Source organism: Myotis lucifugus, unplaced genomic scaffold (assembly GCF_000147115.1).
Source record: "Myotis lucifugus unplaced genomic scaffold, Myoluc2.0 scaffold_12, whole genome shotgun sequence".
NCBI lineage: Eukaryota > Metazoa > Chordata > Mammalia > Chiroptera > Vespertilionidae > Myotis > Myotis lucifugus.
In genome coordinates, this window is record NW_005871060.1 from 7,639,413 (window position 1) to 7,654,614 (window position 15,202).

The 15,202-nt window shown below is 40.4% G+C and overlaps 1 protein-coding gene across 7 annotated transcripts in view; it reads left to right on the plus strand.

Annotated features, from left to right (window-relative positions):
• The window catches only part of PTPN13 (protein tyrosine phosphatase, non-receptor type 13), a 196,356-nt gene that overhangs the window by 97,573 nt on the left and 83,581 nt on the right, over nucleotides 1-15,202 (plus strand). For all 7 annotated transcript variants that reach the window (XM_014452047.2, XM_023750399.1, XM_023750398.1 and 4 more), the window contains 3 exons: nucleotides 3,225-3,320; nucleotides 4,217-4,310; nucleotides 13,360-13,582. In XM_014452047.2, the coding sequence (XP_014307533.1) occupies nucleotides 3,225-3,320; nucleotides 4,217-4,310; nucleotides 13,360-13,582 (413 nt within the window). The remainder of the gene's footprint in view (nucleotides 1-3,224; nucleotides 3,321-4,216; nucleotides 4,311-13,359; nucleotides 13,583-15,202) is intronic.

The window sequence follows — 15,202 nt, forward strand, 5'->3', positions numbered from 1 at the left end:
TATGAAGGGAACCCAAGAATTTGAAAAGTTTACTAGTGTTGTCAGAGTAAACTAAAGAAAAAAGAAACACAACATATGTAGGCTAGCAGGAGAGAAGAATACAGACACATAAAAATAGTATAAGAACAAAGCACCACCAAAGAATGGAAATTAAAATTTATTTACTATTTTGCAGCTACTTTGCAGAAATAGCAATGAAACAGTAAATTCACTTAATATGGCTTGTGAAATTATTATTGCATGGTATAACATCCTAGTGACTGACCTTTTCTGCTTCAGTCATACAGTAGATGTCTGTGACTTCCTGTTCTTCTTTGTAATGTAAAACTGTATTGCCTGTGAACACCTGGGTCCTCTCCTTGGCTTTGTTGTTTTACTGCTCTCTGTGCTGCAACCTTGGGAAAATGCCTCAAAAATTTTAGCATGGAGGTTCTACAAAAATGGAACAAAAAATTATTTGGTGCTCCTTGAAAAAAAATAACCCTTCTTAAATAATCATTTAACTATGTCCATTAAAGTTAAATAATACGTAAAATTCTTTGTCATCTGTAATCCTTTCAAATCACATCAATCATTCGTTCATTCATCTCTCTCTCTTTTTTTTAACATTCTCTATTGAACAACTTTCAACACAAGGAATAATTCATTTTGTGGAGTCCCTGTTCTCAAGTTTGCAAACTAGTGAAATAGACTCCCTCCCATACCTTGGTTATCTCTGCCATGCATTCCATGTCATTCCTCAGATCTAGATATTTCCCATGGTCTGCTTTCTCTAGAGCCAAGAAAAAGCCACAAAACCTTTCTGATTGGTTCCAATACAATTCATGCTTTCTAGCCTAATCTAAATTCTCATGGCTACACAAAAGCTTTCATGTGGTTTTTGCTGACTTACCACATTCTTCACAGCAGAAAGTCTTTACTCTTTCAAGCTCCCAGCTAAACAGGCTCCCAGGAAGTGATTCACTTTTTATTACCAGGAGTAAGTCAACTTTCTGATAAGAATATCTGGGAATTCCGTCTGTATTTTCACTTCTTTTCCATCATTTCTTTCTCTTAAGAAAAAAGATTATCTCACCTTGCCAACTAACCGTCTCAGGTGATTGGGGATTTTTTCCATCTCCTCCTGTTTTCCTCAGCACATTTTTCCAGCAGTTTTCCCTAGTATGCTTTACAACTTCCGTCTCCCCCAATCTGCAGGCTTATCATCCACTGCCTAAAATCATGCTCAGAATTTCCACTTTGCCAAAAAGACTCTTGATTCCTCATTCAGTCTTCTTAAAAAATTTTTCTTCTTTTCTCAAACCCCTAAACTAATTGAAAGAATTTTCTCAATTCCTTACCAGCTGGTCCTTCGTTAACCCTTTCTGATTTGGCCTCTGGCTTGTCTGTGCAATGGAAATACTCCTCTTGAAGCTCATCGGTGACCTTTGTGTAACATTTATATTTATCTATCCATTCATTCATATTCACTCAGAAAATATTTATTTTTGTGCTTGCTAGCAAACAGTTGGTAAATACTAGAGATACATCTTTAAAAATCCCTTTTGTCAGAGAGTTTATAATTTGGGTAGAGGGAACAAGTAGAAAATTATTAGGCAGTGGAAGAGTTGCAACCAGTTATGTGTAAAGCAATATGAAAGTGAGGGAAGCCTTGCCCAATCCGGCCTTTAGGTGGTCATGAAAGCTTTTGTGTTCAAGTTAAGGCTTCTTTTAAAGGAAAAAGAAAAGTGTCTAGCTTAAAAAAAAAAAGCTGGAGTGGACAACAGCATTCCTAGCAGAAAGAGTATCTTTCAGGAAGGAGCCCCAAAATTTATCTGCTTTTGGTTATAAATTTGCAAATCTAGAACATGAGTGCAGAATTTGTCTGGGAAAGTAGATGACCATGAGGCTATTGGAACAGGGTTTTACCTGCATTGCGTTTCTAAAGTTCTATTTAAGTGTGTGTGTGTGTGTGTGTGTGTGTGTGTGTGTGTGTGTGTGTTTTAGGGAGTGGGAAGAAAGAGGTCTGTACTTTTAATCTGTTGCCAACAAGTGAATCTGTGACTTTACAGTATCAACAGTCACTGCTATACAATTAGTTGAAGATCTCTATATATAAAAGCCTAAGCAAGCGAATGACCGGTCAACTGGTCGCTATGACGTGCACTGACCACCAGGGGACACACTCAATGCAAGAGCTGCCCACTGGTGGTCAGTGCACTCCCACAGCCAACCTACTGCGGCCAGCCAACCTTCTGCGGTCCCTCCCCCCAGCTAGCCGGCCCTGATTGGCCCCGATCAGGACTGGGCAAGATGGCCTCGATGAGCCCCGATTGCCAGCCAGGCTGAGGGACCCCACCCGTGCATGAATTTGTGCATCAGGCCTCTATTCAGGTTATAAAAGGCTTTGAACCTCAAGCTAAGGAGTTTTTCATTGTACCTTAAAGACTCTAGATTGAAGAAGCTTAAGAAATATAGCAATATGCTCAGATTTTTGTTTCTGAAAAATTTACTCTCTTAAATGTGAATAATAATATGAGATGAGTCCAGCATGAGATGAATGATGATCTGTGATAACTATGGGGAGTATGAAAAGAGAGGGCAAGTCAGTAACATTTTGAAGGTAGAATTTAGATCTTAATGGAGTCCTGTCCCTTTACAGCACACAATGCACAACCCGACAAGTCTCCCCAACCCTTAATGCTTACTCATCTCATTCTGATGGAATTAAACATCCTTCCTTGAATTAGGTATTTTGTACTTATTATCTGAGCTTAGGACTGTGCTTTTGGATTTTCTATTCCTTTAGCATCTAACACAGAGAATTTACTCATTAAGCATTCAAAACTGGTTGTCAATAATGATTTTTATATAACATCTCTTTCCTAACAGCTTTACCTATATTAATTCATTTGTTGCTCCAACAACCCTATGAAGTGTACCCTATTGTTATGCCCCCTTTTCAGCTAAAAAAATGAGTTACAGGAAGTTAAATTACCTACCTAAGGTCTCACACCTGGCAATTAGTGGAACTGAGATTCAAACCCATGCAATCTGGCATCAGAGTCCAGGCTCTTAACCTCTGCCAGACTACCTCCAAATTGGAAGCACATTGTTTGAGTGCCATCCAACAATCTTTTATTTTAAGCATTCTATAAAATGTTCCACTCTCACCAGACTTGTGTGGAACAGCTAATGAGTTTCCTTCCTAATGTTTTTTTGTTTGTTTGTTTTAATCTGTTTAGAGCCAATTCGAAGATACAAAACTTACCACAGTGATATCTTTAGCACCTCCAGTGAAAGTCCATCTATTATTTCCTCTGACTCAGACTTCAGACAAGGTGAGAGGCATCTCAGAAAATAAAATGTTTTTAAGAAACCGTGATTGTCCTTCTTTTCAGTAGCACTGAGTTGAGGTGACAAACAAATAATTCTATATAAAAATTTAAGAATTATAAAAAGCGGCCAGTTATTCATCTTAGCAATATTATAGGAGTTTTATAATAGCTTCATCAACAGCAATGTAGTCATTTTCATAATATCTTATATAATAAAAGGCTAATATGCAAATAGACCGAACGGTGGAACAACCGATCGCTATAGCATGGTCGAGCAGGTGAGTGGGGGCGCCAGACCAAGGCGGGTGCCAGTTGCTGCTGACACTGGAGCTGCTGCTCACACCCACTGCCAGTGCCTGGTGCCAGTCCCAATCACTCAGCGCCATCAGTGGGTGCAAGAGGTGGCTGCCAGCTCTGATCACCCCTGAAGGCTTCTCCACCTCCCCCTGCTCCTGAGGGGTGATCAGGGCAGCAGCCACCACTAGCCCTCGCTGCTGGCGCTGGCCCCAATTGCTCCGCACTGTCAGTGGGTTCAAGCAGGGCTGGTGCTGTCAGCGTGTGGGAGTGGTGGCAGCAGGAGCAGGGTTGCTGGCAGATGGGACCAGGAGTCACGGCGGGAGGGGCCAGGTGGGGGCATGGAGGATGGGCCGAGACCAGTCCCTGTGCCTACCATAGCCTCATTGCCCACAGTTTCTTTCAAGGTGTACGAATTTGTGCACTGGGCCCCTAGTAGAAAATAATTCATTGTCTTTAAAAACAACATGACTTACCTCTAAACATTGTCATTAATTCGATTATATGAATATGATTTAAATATGGATCTGTGTCTGCTAAATGCTTGAGTTTTAAATAAGATCACTTCATATTATTATCATCTGTTCCTTTTTCACTTAAATTAGTGAGAAAAAGTGAAGCTTCAAAGAGATTTGAATCTAACAGTGGTCTCCCAGGAGTAGATGAAACTCCAAGTCAAGGCCAGTCACACAGACCAAGGTATGTGACCTGAAAAAGTAAAACTAATGTGTTTCCTGGAAACAGTGACAGGTTTTTTGTTTTTGTTTTTATTAGAATCAAGTACATATTTTTAAAAATTATCCTCCTTTCTCCATTTTTCCTTTTTCTTTTCCTCCTCTTTCCATACCCACAAATTTATTCAGTTATGTGAAGACATTGTAGTTCAAGTTTGAGTTATTGGAATCTTTTAAAATTAGAATTGGCTCTAATTATTTATAGCTTGTGCATGATTTTTAGAATTGTCAGTACTTATTAACAGTTAGGAAATTCTGAAGGCGTGGCATTAAACCTGTGGGAAGATAGAGAGTAATACCTCTTTTAAACGATTGAACAGGTTCAACAAGCAGGATTTCACTAAGTACTATTTGTTGAATGAATAATGAGGTTACTACTAAGTAACCTGTTATGTAAAAAGTTAATTATTCACTACATTTTTCCTGGTTTAAAAGAGGTCATCTTGTATTTTTTTAAAAGCCCACTTTGGGCTGTTAAGAGTTCATTTTTATACTGAAATACTCAACTTTCTTATAAGGTATTAGGTATTATGCTTGTTCCAGACTTAGGATGGTGGTATTATAGCTATGTATTGATTTACTTTGTTGAAACTGAAAAGTGTCAAGGCAGTAGTGACTGTCTGATGTGCAGTCTTTTTGTGTGTGCACAGGTCCCTTACATGAACAAAAGCACATTGCTAAAGTTAAGCGTTAATTTGAAATTTGTAATGTGATATTAGAGAACCAGAGGATGCTTCAGAACTTACACCCATACTATGGGAATCCTTTTAAATTCATTATTTCCGTTTGTATCATTCAGGTGCCACCATATACAAAAGAATCATTTGGAAATTAACAAAACCTTGCCCCTTAGCCAATTAATTCTGGCAGACACTGTTTCACAGCTGTAAACTATTAATAGATCAGGTAACCCTAGCCATGTGATTAAAGGTTTTGACTACAGGTAATTAAATACATTACAACAAAATTATCTTTAATGTTTAATTTTTATTAAATTTATGTAATTTCTATTCTCTCTTATACCTTTTAATATAGTCTGTTTATTTTAGTTAAGTTTTTTTTACCTGAGGAAAGCCTTAATAAGTATTTATGTACCTAAGGGGACATTATATTTGCACAATGGCATTTTATATTACTATAGCCCCATTGTGATAATAGTAATTGTGATGACCCTGTTTTTGTAATTTTGAACAAAGAGGTAAGAGAAAAGACAGATCTATGCTTGATATTGCACAGTTTTCTTAAAGAAGCAAAAGTGTTTGGGTATGAACACCAGGAAGAAGCAGATTGAATTGCACAAAGCTCTGTGTCTCTATATGTGTAATTTGGAGAAAACTTACAGATAGTTAATATGATGCCCTTTTAGCTTGATCAAAAGTAGCAGTAGAGCCCAGCTGGCGTGGCTCAGTGATTGAGTGTCGACCCAGGAACCGAGAGGTCACCAGTTTGATTCCAGTCAGGGCATATGCCTGGGTTGCAAGCTTGATTCCGGTGGGGGGCATGCAGGAGGCAGCCAATCAATGATTCTCTCTCATCGTTGAAGTTTCTATATCTCTCTCCCCTCCTCTCTGAAATCAATTAAAAAAAAACCTTTAAAAAAAAAGTTGCAGAAGAATTATTGGGATTGTGTGTTAAAATGAATTTATTTTATAGTCAGTTTTAGTCATATAAAAACATATTCCTCCAAATAAAATTAAAATGTTTTGTGTGTCTTATTTCAATTTTCTTGATAAGCTATGTCAAAAGCATCAAGATTATGAGACTGTCTTAGTTTTTTTCTTTTTATTTTTTGTCTAAGTTTTATATAGGAAACATTAAGGTCATCTTAGCTCATCAAATCATGTTTTAGTGAGAAACTATTTTTTATTTCACACTTTAAGAGGTAAACTCCCGCCCTAACCAGTTTGGCTCAGTGGATAGAATGTCAGCCTGCGGACTGAAAGGTCCCAGGTTCGATTCTGGCCAAGGGCATGTACCTTGGTTGTGGGCACATCCCCAGTGGCAGGTGTGCAAGAGGCAGCTGATCAATGTTTCTCTCTCATCGATGTTTCTAGCTCTCTATCCTCTCCCTTTCTCTTCTGTAAAAAATCAATAAAAAATATATTTTTTAAAAAAAGAGGTAAACTCCCAATGTGGTGTTCATTATACCTGCATTAGATAAAAGGTATAGCTGAAAGAAAAATATTTCAAGAAGTAGATTGTTAGATCTGTGTATATGTTATTTTTAATGTAAGATACTAAACTCTACTTCTTTTAGAATGGCAGTACCCACCTCCTTTTTAACTAAAATACTATCCAAATTCCTTATTCAAGTGCAGAATTTCCTGAATGTATACAAAGTTTCTGATAATATCCTTAACATGCTGGTATACAATCAGGAGATCCTGTTTTGTTCTTGAGGTCACATATTTGTCAGATCTATAAATAGTGCTGTATTTAAACATGTTGCATGGTTCCTCATAAAACTTTCCATCCCCTTTAGCAAGAATGAAGTGAAAGACAGATACAGACAGTGCTATTGATTTGTAAAACAGGGGGTAGGGGGAGATTTACAGGAAATTATGAGTCAGATGCCACAGAATGAGTAATTTTTGGATTCTGAGCTATCAAAAGTGTCTTTCAGTGATCAAAAAGGATATTCAAAGCGGTTTGCCAAAGAGCATTGCTAAGTGTTTTCCAGTGTTAACTTTGAGTACAGTTTATACATAGTATAGTTCCCACTGCTTCTGTGCCTATCTGCTCGATGAGGTAATTTTTTTTTCTGTCTCAAAACAACCTATTTATTCATTCCTAAATGATTTCGTTTTTCTGAGTTTGTTTTTTTTTTGTTTTGTTTGTCACTCAAACTTTTCAGTCATTATAAGAACTTCTACCAAATATTGTGTGGGACAGATAAAATAATTTGAATAAGAAGGCTAATATATTTGATGAAAAATAACAAGTAGGAATTAAAATATATACATTTAAATTTTGTTCATTATCCTTGACTCTTATTAAGTGATATTTTTGAACCATCAAATTTAATCAATCATTTGTTCAACAAATGATTGTTGAACACCTACTATGTGCTGGGTACTTCTAGATAATGGAGATAGAGTCATGAACAAGACAAAAACTGTCCCTCAAGGGTCATTCTGGGGCTGAGATTGCCAATAAACCATTGAAAAATAAGTAAGTAATGCACCATTAGAGAGTGATGCTACTTTGAAGAAAAATAAAGCAGTCTAAAGGGATAGAGAGTGCAGGGGTATGATGTCCAAGTTCTGTGTTGCATAGGCAGGGTGATCTGAGGAGGCATCTCCCAAGATGTTATATTTGAACAGAACACTATTTGAAATGAGAGAGTGAACCATGCAGATATCAGAAGCAAGAGGGTTCTAGACAAGAAGAACAACAAGAGCAGAGGCCATGAGGTGTGGAAGATGTGTTGCATGTTAGAGGAGCAGCGAGAAGGACAGTGTGGCTGCAGCAGAGTGAGTGGAGGACAGAGTGGATGGTAACCAGGACCCAAATCATCTCAGACCTCAGAAGCTGAGGTGAACACTTGGATGTTTTTCTAAGTATAATAGGAAGCCATTGGATGGTTGAAAGCATAGAGAAATACAGACTGGTACAACCACTATGGAAAACAGTATAGAGTTTCCTCAAAAAATTAAAAATGGAACTGCCATTTGACCCAGTGATCCCACTTCTAGGAATATATCCTCAGAAGGCAGAAACACCAATCAGAAAGAATATATGCACCCCTATATTCATAGCAGCATTTACAATAGCTAAGATCTGGAAACAGCCCAAGTGTCCACCAATAATTGATGAATGGATTAAAAAACTGTGGTCCATTTACACAATGGAATACTATGTAACTGTAAAAAAGAAGGATCTCTTATCCTTTGGAACAGCATGGAGGGACCTGGAGAGTATCGTGCTAAGTGAAATAAGCCAGTCAGAGAAAGACAAGTATCACATGATCTCACTTATATATGGAATCTAATGAACAAAATATGATGAATAAAGAAGATCCAGAGACTTTGAAGCATGCAACAGACTGATGTATTTCAGAGGGAAGGGGGTGGGTGGAAAGAGATTAACCAATGAATTTATATGCATACTAGAGGCCCGGTGCATGAAATTTGTGCACAGGTGGGGTCTCTAGGCCTGGCTGGTGATCAGAGCTGATCTGTGGGGCGACCGGCGGGGTGATCAGGGCCCCCCACTCGCACTCACCTTGGCCAGCCTGGCACTGCCCGCTCGCTGGCCCTGCCGCCTGCCACTGCCACCAGTCGCCTCCTTCTGTGGGGCGATCAGGCGGCCCCCGCTGGCACTCACCTTGGCCATCCTGGCACCACCCATTCGTTGGCCCCACCCCTCGCTGCCGCCACCGCCACCGGTCATCTCCCTCTGCAGAGCAACTAGTGGGGCAATCTTGGGGCCCCTGCTGGCACCTGCCTTGGCAGCCTGGCACTGCCCACTCACCGGCCCTGCCCCCTGCTGCCACCATTGGTTGTCTCCCTCTGCAGGGTAACTGGCAGGGCAATCAGGGGGCCCCTGCTCGCGCCCGCCTTGGCTGGCCTAGGGCCTGCGGGCTTGGGGCAGCTCCTACGTTGAGCATCTGAACCCTGGTGGTCAGTGCATATCATAGCAACCAGTCATTCTGCTGGCCCTTCTGCCATTCAATCAATTTTCATATTAGGCTTTTATTATTTAGGGTTTGTGGGGAAGGCCTGGGCGTGGGACAGGAGCAGGGTGGAAGAGGTCAGGGGGGGAAAAGGGAGGATATCTGTAATACTCTAAACAATAAAGATACGTGTTTTAAAAAGTATAGAGAGCCAGAATCTAATTTACATTTTAGTGGGATTTTGAAGGTCTGATCTGCTAAGAATGGATTTACAGGAGTAAGAGACCAGTTACGAGGCAATTACAGCACCCGTGTGAGATGTAAACGGCATAGGTTGTTAGTGATAGAGAAGAGTCAAATATAGACATATCTTTAAGTTGTGCCTTCAGGATTTGCTGCTGTATTGGATGTGGGATTTTCAAGGAAGAGGAATCAGAATGACTCCAAGTTGTTTCCTAAACAAACAGAAAATGATTGAGATATGGAAGGAAGTATCAATAATTTGGTTTTAGACATATTAGGGTAAAGATGCATATTAACATCCAAGTCAAACACTCACCTAGGCAGATGAATAGAATTAGAATTCAGGGGAGAGACTGCAGTTATAAGAACATATGAGGTGATTAGGACCAAGTGACTAAATGAGATGGAGTACATAGGAACTAGAAAAATCTGGAGGTCTGTGCATTGTTTTAGTCTAACATTAAGAGATTTGAAATGAAGGAGGATCCAGCAAAAGACACGAAAAAGGAGGAGCCTGTGATGCAGACAGAAAATAAAGAGCATGGTTTCCAGAAGTCAAATGTTTCAAGAAGAGAAAGGATTGAGCAACTATGGCACATGGTGCTTAGAGGTCAAGTACAATTAAAAATTGATAATTGTCCTTTGGCTTTGACAGTCATTTTTGTAACCAATTTTGGTGGAATAACAGGAACTATTGGTCAGAGTCTGAGAGAGTGGGAGATGAAGTAGAGGTAAAATTTAAATGACAGTTTTGAAGAGATTTACTCTAAATAACAGCAAAAAAAACAAATGGGATAGAATCTAAAAGATGATGTGGAACCAAAGGTGGATAGTTTATTCTGAGTAGGAAATAGTATAGCATTTTTTATTCTAATGAGAATAACCTACTATACCAGACTATTGATGCATGTGAGAATAATAGCAGGAGCAAAGTCTTTCAGTAGGAGAAAGGGACTGAATCCCATGAACGTAGAGGTTTTGGGTCTATGTAAGCATGCAGAACATCCATTCATTGTAACAGAAGAGAAGGGAGAACACACGGATGTAATTTGGAAAGTTTGGTGGTTAAGGATGAGGAAGTTATTTCCTGATTGCTTCTTTTTTTTTTTTTTTAACCAAGAAAACCAAGGAAAAGTTGAGAAAGGAAGAGGAAGAGAGTATTGGAGCTTTGAAAAGAAAGGGAAAGAAATGAAGAGATTATATAAAGCTAAAGGCCTGGTGCATGAAATTCGTGCACGGGGGGGGGGGGGCGGCAAGGGCAGTCCCTCAGCCTGGGCTGCACCCTCTCCAATCCGGGACCCCTCAGGGCATGTCCGACTTGCAATCCAGGACTGCTGGCTCCTAACTGCTTACCTGCCTGTCGGCATGATTGCCCCTAACCTTTCTGCCTGCCTGCCTGATCCCCCTAACTTCACCCCTGCCGGCCTGATCCCCCTAATGCTCTCCCCTGCCAGCCTGATTGCCCCTAACTGCCCTCCCCTGCTGGGCTGGTCACCCCTAACTGCCTCTACCTCAGCCCCCGCCACCATGGCTTTGTCCAGAAGGACATCCGGATGGATGTCCAGAGGACGTCCAGTCTAATTAGAATATTACCCTTTTATTAGTATAGATAGTTTTCTTAAGAAAATGAGTTGCCAGGCAGTGCTTGAGAGCCAGGTGAGATTAGTCAGCATGGTTCTGCAGTTTCACGAGAGTTCAGGTTTATGCAAAGGAGTGATTTTAATGATGGGCTTAGATTTCAAGCAATACATTGGCAAGAGAAGGGTGATAGCCAGAGAGAAAGTGATGGAGTAAATGGATTAAAATTCCTAATAGAATCAATTAATTATTTGAAGAAGACTATTAGAGGAAGTGAGCTAGAAAAAATGAGATTATATAGAGATGGTATTGGAGGATAGAAATAGGAAATTTTAGAGGTGGCGTGGTTATTGTTAATAGCCAGTATGATCATAAGAGTAGATTGCTGGTGGCAGTGGAGGAGGCCAGAGTGTTGGATACAAACCCACCATGATGTATACATACCCACCATGAATGATGACAGAAGTAGAGGTGAAGAAAAAGACTGAGTTGGGCTTTTCTTTTTTTTTAATCCTCACCTGAGGATATTTTTCTATTGCTTTTAGATAGAGTAGAAGATGGGAGAGAGGGAGGGAGAGAGAGACATCAATGTCAGGGACATCAATTAGTTGCCTCCCGCACGGAAGTACTGGGGATCAAGCCAGCAACTGAGGTACGTGCCCTTGATTAGGAATCAAACCCTAGATGCTTCCGTGCATGGGCCGACACTCTAACCATTGAACATAACTGACCAGGGCTGAATCGGGCATTTAAGTCCTTAATAAATAAGGAGGAGTCAACCAATCCTATATAATAAAAGCCTAATATACTAAGTGTCCGGTCAACCAGTTGGCCCTTCAACCAATCAAAGCATAATATGCTAATGATATACTAAAGCGGCTGAACTTCTCGCTATGACATGCACTGACCACCAGGGGGCAGATGCTCTGACCGGTACGTTAGCTTGCTGCTGGGGTCCTGACAATCGGGACTGAGCGAGAGGGGCTGGACTTGCCCTGGAGTCCTCCTCCAGTCTCTCCCCGGCTGGCCAACCTCCCGTGTTTCTCCCCACCCTTGATCGTGCACCAGTGGAGTCCCTTGGCCTGGCCTGCGCCCTTTTTCGAAATCCTGGACTCCTCGGGGGATTTCAGAGAGCTGGTTTTGGCCCAGTCCCATAGGGGTAACACTACTCAGCCAGAAGCTGGGCTCATGGCTGGTGAGCATAGCGGCATTGGCAGGAGCCTCTCCCACCTCCGCAGCAGCACTAAGGATGTCTGACTGATGGCTTAGGCCCACTCCCCCCAGTCAGACATCCCCCGAGGGCTCCTGGACTTCGAGAGGGTGCAAGCTGGGCTGAGAGACCCCCTGAGTGCACAAATTTCATGCACCGGGCCTCTAGTTCTATATAATAAAAGCCTAATTTTCAAATTGTCCCCTCGACTGGGAGTTTGACCAGGGGGTGGGGCCAGCCGGCCAACCAGGAAGGGAGGCCCTGGCCAGCTACAGGCAACCACCACAGGAAGGGACGCTGCAGCTGGCCTCTAGTAGGGACAATAAATGTCTAGAGCAAAGCAGAGCTGTGGATGGTATGATTTCATAGCATGTACTTCAAGGAAGCTGGGGCTTAATAGAGGAGGGTGACCAATCATCTGGAAGCTGAAATTAGTATTAAGAAGAATCTCAATCCCATCACCAGGCCCAGGTTTTCAGGACTGTAAGTGTAAAACAGCTCAGTTGGCTGAGCATTGTCCTATGCACCGAGAGGTCGCTGGTTCAATTCCCTATCAGGGCACATGCCTGGGTTGCGGGCTCACTACCGTGCAGGAAGCAATCAATGGATGTTTTTCTCTTTGATGTTTCTCTCTCCCTTTCCCTTCTTCTCTCTCTAAAAAATGAATTAAAAAAAATTTTTTAAAGGATAAAAGAGCCCCAATCTGAGAGATTTCTAGGAGAAGCAGTTTTCATAGGATGCTACATGTTCAGAGGAGAGGTGGAGAAAATAGATATACCCACAGAAAGTGGGACAGCCTATTATATCAGCACATTAAAAGTAGAACTGAGCCCTAATTGGTTGCAGGTTCTATCCCCTGCCCTAGTTGGGGCACATGCAGGAGGCAACTAATCGATGTGTCTCTCTCACATCGATGTTTCTCTCTCTCTACCTCTCCCCTTCCCTTCCACTCTCTCTAAAAATCAATGGAAAAATATCCTCTGGTGAGGACTGAAAAAAAGTAGAACTGCAAGGATTCTTCTGAGATGACAAATATAAAATTTGTTTAAATTCTTGATTTCTTTATTTAACATGGTTTTTATTTTTTTAATAGGTTTTATTGATTTTTACAGAGAGGAAGGGAGAATGATAGAGAGAAACATCAATGAAAGAGAAACATAGATTGGCTGCCTCTTGTACGCCTCCTACTGGGATCAAGGCCGCAACCGGGCATGTGCCCTCACTGGGAATCAAACCAGTGACCTCCTGGTTTATGAGTTGAAGCTCAATCACTGAGCCACACCAGCCAAGCTAACATGGTTTTTATTGATTAGACTTAAAATAATTGTTTTCTTCCCCATCCTTACTTTTCTCCACTTTTTTATAAAGCAGACAATATGAAACACCCCTTGAAGGCAACTTAATTAATCAAGAGATTATGCTAAAACGGCAAGAAGAAGAAATGATGCAGCTCCAAGCGAGAATGGCCCTTCGACAGTCTCGGTTGAGCCTGTATCCAGGGGATACAATCAAAGCTTCCATGCTTGACATCACCAGGGATCCTTTAAGAGAAATGGCCCTAGAAACAGCCATGACTCAAAGAAAACTAAGGGTAAGTTGATTCTCAGATTACTGCATCTGAACTTTGTCTCATTGGGGAAATATTATGCAAAGAATTCTTAAATATTCTATAGGGATCCTAAAGTTGCCTGTAAATGAAATTGAAATCTCACGTTAGTTTTCATAGCTGGCTTTATTCAGCATTGTGGAGATCATTTTTTAATAAGACATTTATTATATCAAAACCCAAGAAGATCAGATAGATGTTCAAGGTTGGTTCAGAAACTCAAGAATGTTATCAAGGACATTCCGTCTTTCTGCTCTGTCATTCTCGGAATTGTGGCAATAATTCACTTTATTGTCATGGTAGCTCCAAGCATATACCCTCATATTACAATATCCAAACACAAGGATAAACAAATATGCATTTTATATATGTGAGGGATTTTTTATGTGTTTCCATTGGTTTATTTTTGTTTCAATATATGTCATATATTTTTATAAACATAAGCTCAAAATGAGCAGACTTCTTATTTCATGTAAAATATCTTGGAAAATTTTACAGCTTCTATAATATTATTGTTAAGGGCAGTAAAGTATTCCATTTTGTGAATTTACCATGTACCATAATTTTTTTCCTTTTTTAAAAAATATATGTTTATTGATTTCAGAGAGGAAGGGAGTGGGAGAGAGAGAGAGAGAAACATCAATGAGGGAGAATCATTGATCACCTGCTTCCTGCACGCCCCCTACTGGGGATCGAGCCCGCAACCTGGGCATGTGCCCGTGACTGGAAATGAACCTGGGACCCTTCAATCCACAGAACAATGCTCTGTCCACTGAGCCAAACTGGCTAGGCCCCATACTTTCTTTAATAAGTTTCTAATTATTGGACATTTTAAATTTTTCTAATTTGTATTGTTGTTTTTGTTGCTATTGCAAGCTTGCTCCTTTGAACATCCCTATAGCTAAATTTTTGCAGATATGTTCCTCCAAATAAAATAGCCAAATCAAAGGCAACACCTTTTAAGACATTTGACACATATTATTAAATTTCACTCTTCAAAAAGTTTGTACTAATTTATGCTTTTATGATCATGCCTGTTTCACTGTATTCTTACCTATTCTGGATATTATTATTATCATCATTATCATCACCAATTTGGTAGGTGAGGCAATCTTTCATTTGTATTGTTCCTTTACAAATCATTCTTCAAAAGCAAAATAAATACTAGTAAAAGGGATAAAATCTAGAATTATTTTTTTTCTTTTTTTGTTCTGCACTCAGAAAATTTTTAAAATCTGGAATTGAGCTGTAATTTATAAGACATTGTCCCATTTTAAAGTTATTAAATTCCAATAAACATACTGAATTTGTTTTAAACTGAAAAGAAGATACTCAATAAGGCTTCATCAATTTATTATCCTATATAATAAAGCGGTAACATGCAAATTGACCATCACACCCTTACAAGATGGCTGCCTATGACCAGGATGGCAGGGGCTTAGTGAGGGATGACTAAATGACTGAACAGCAGGCTGCGTGGAGTGACCAGGCCGGCAGGGGGGTTACTAAGGGATGACCAAACAACTGAACAGCAGGCTGCATGAGGCAACCAGGCCAGCGGGGGGGTGGGGAGTCATGAGGGGTGACCAAGCTGGCAGGGGGGTG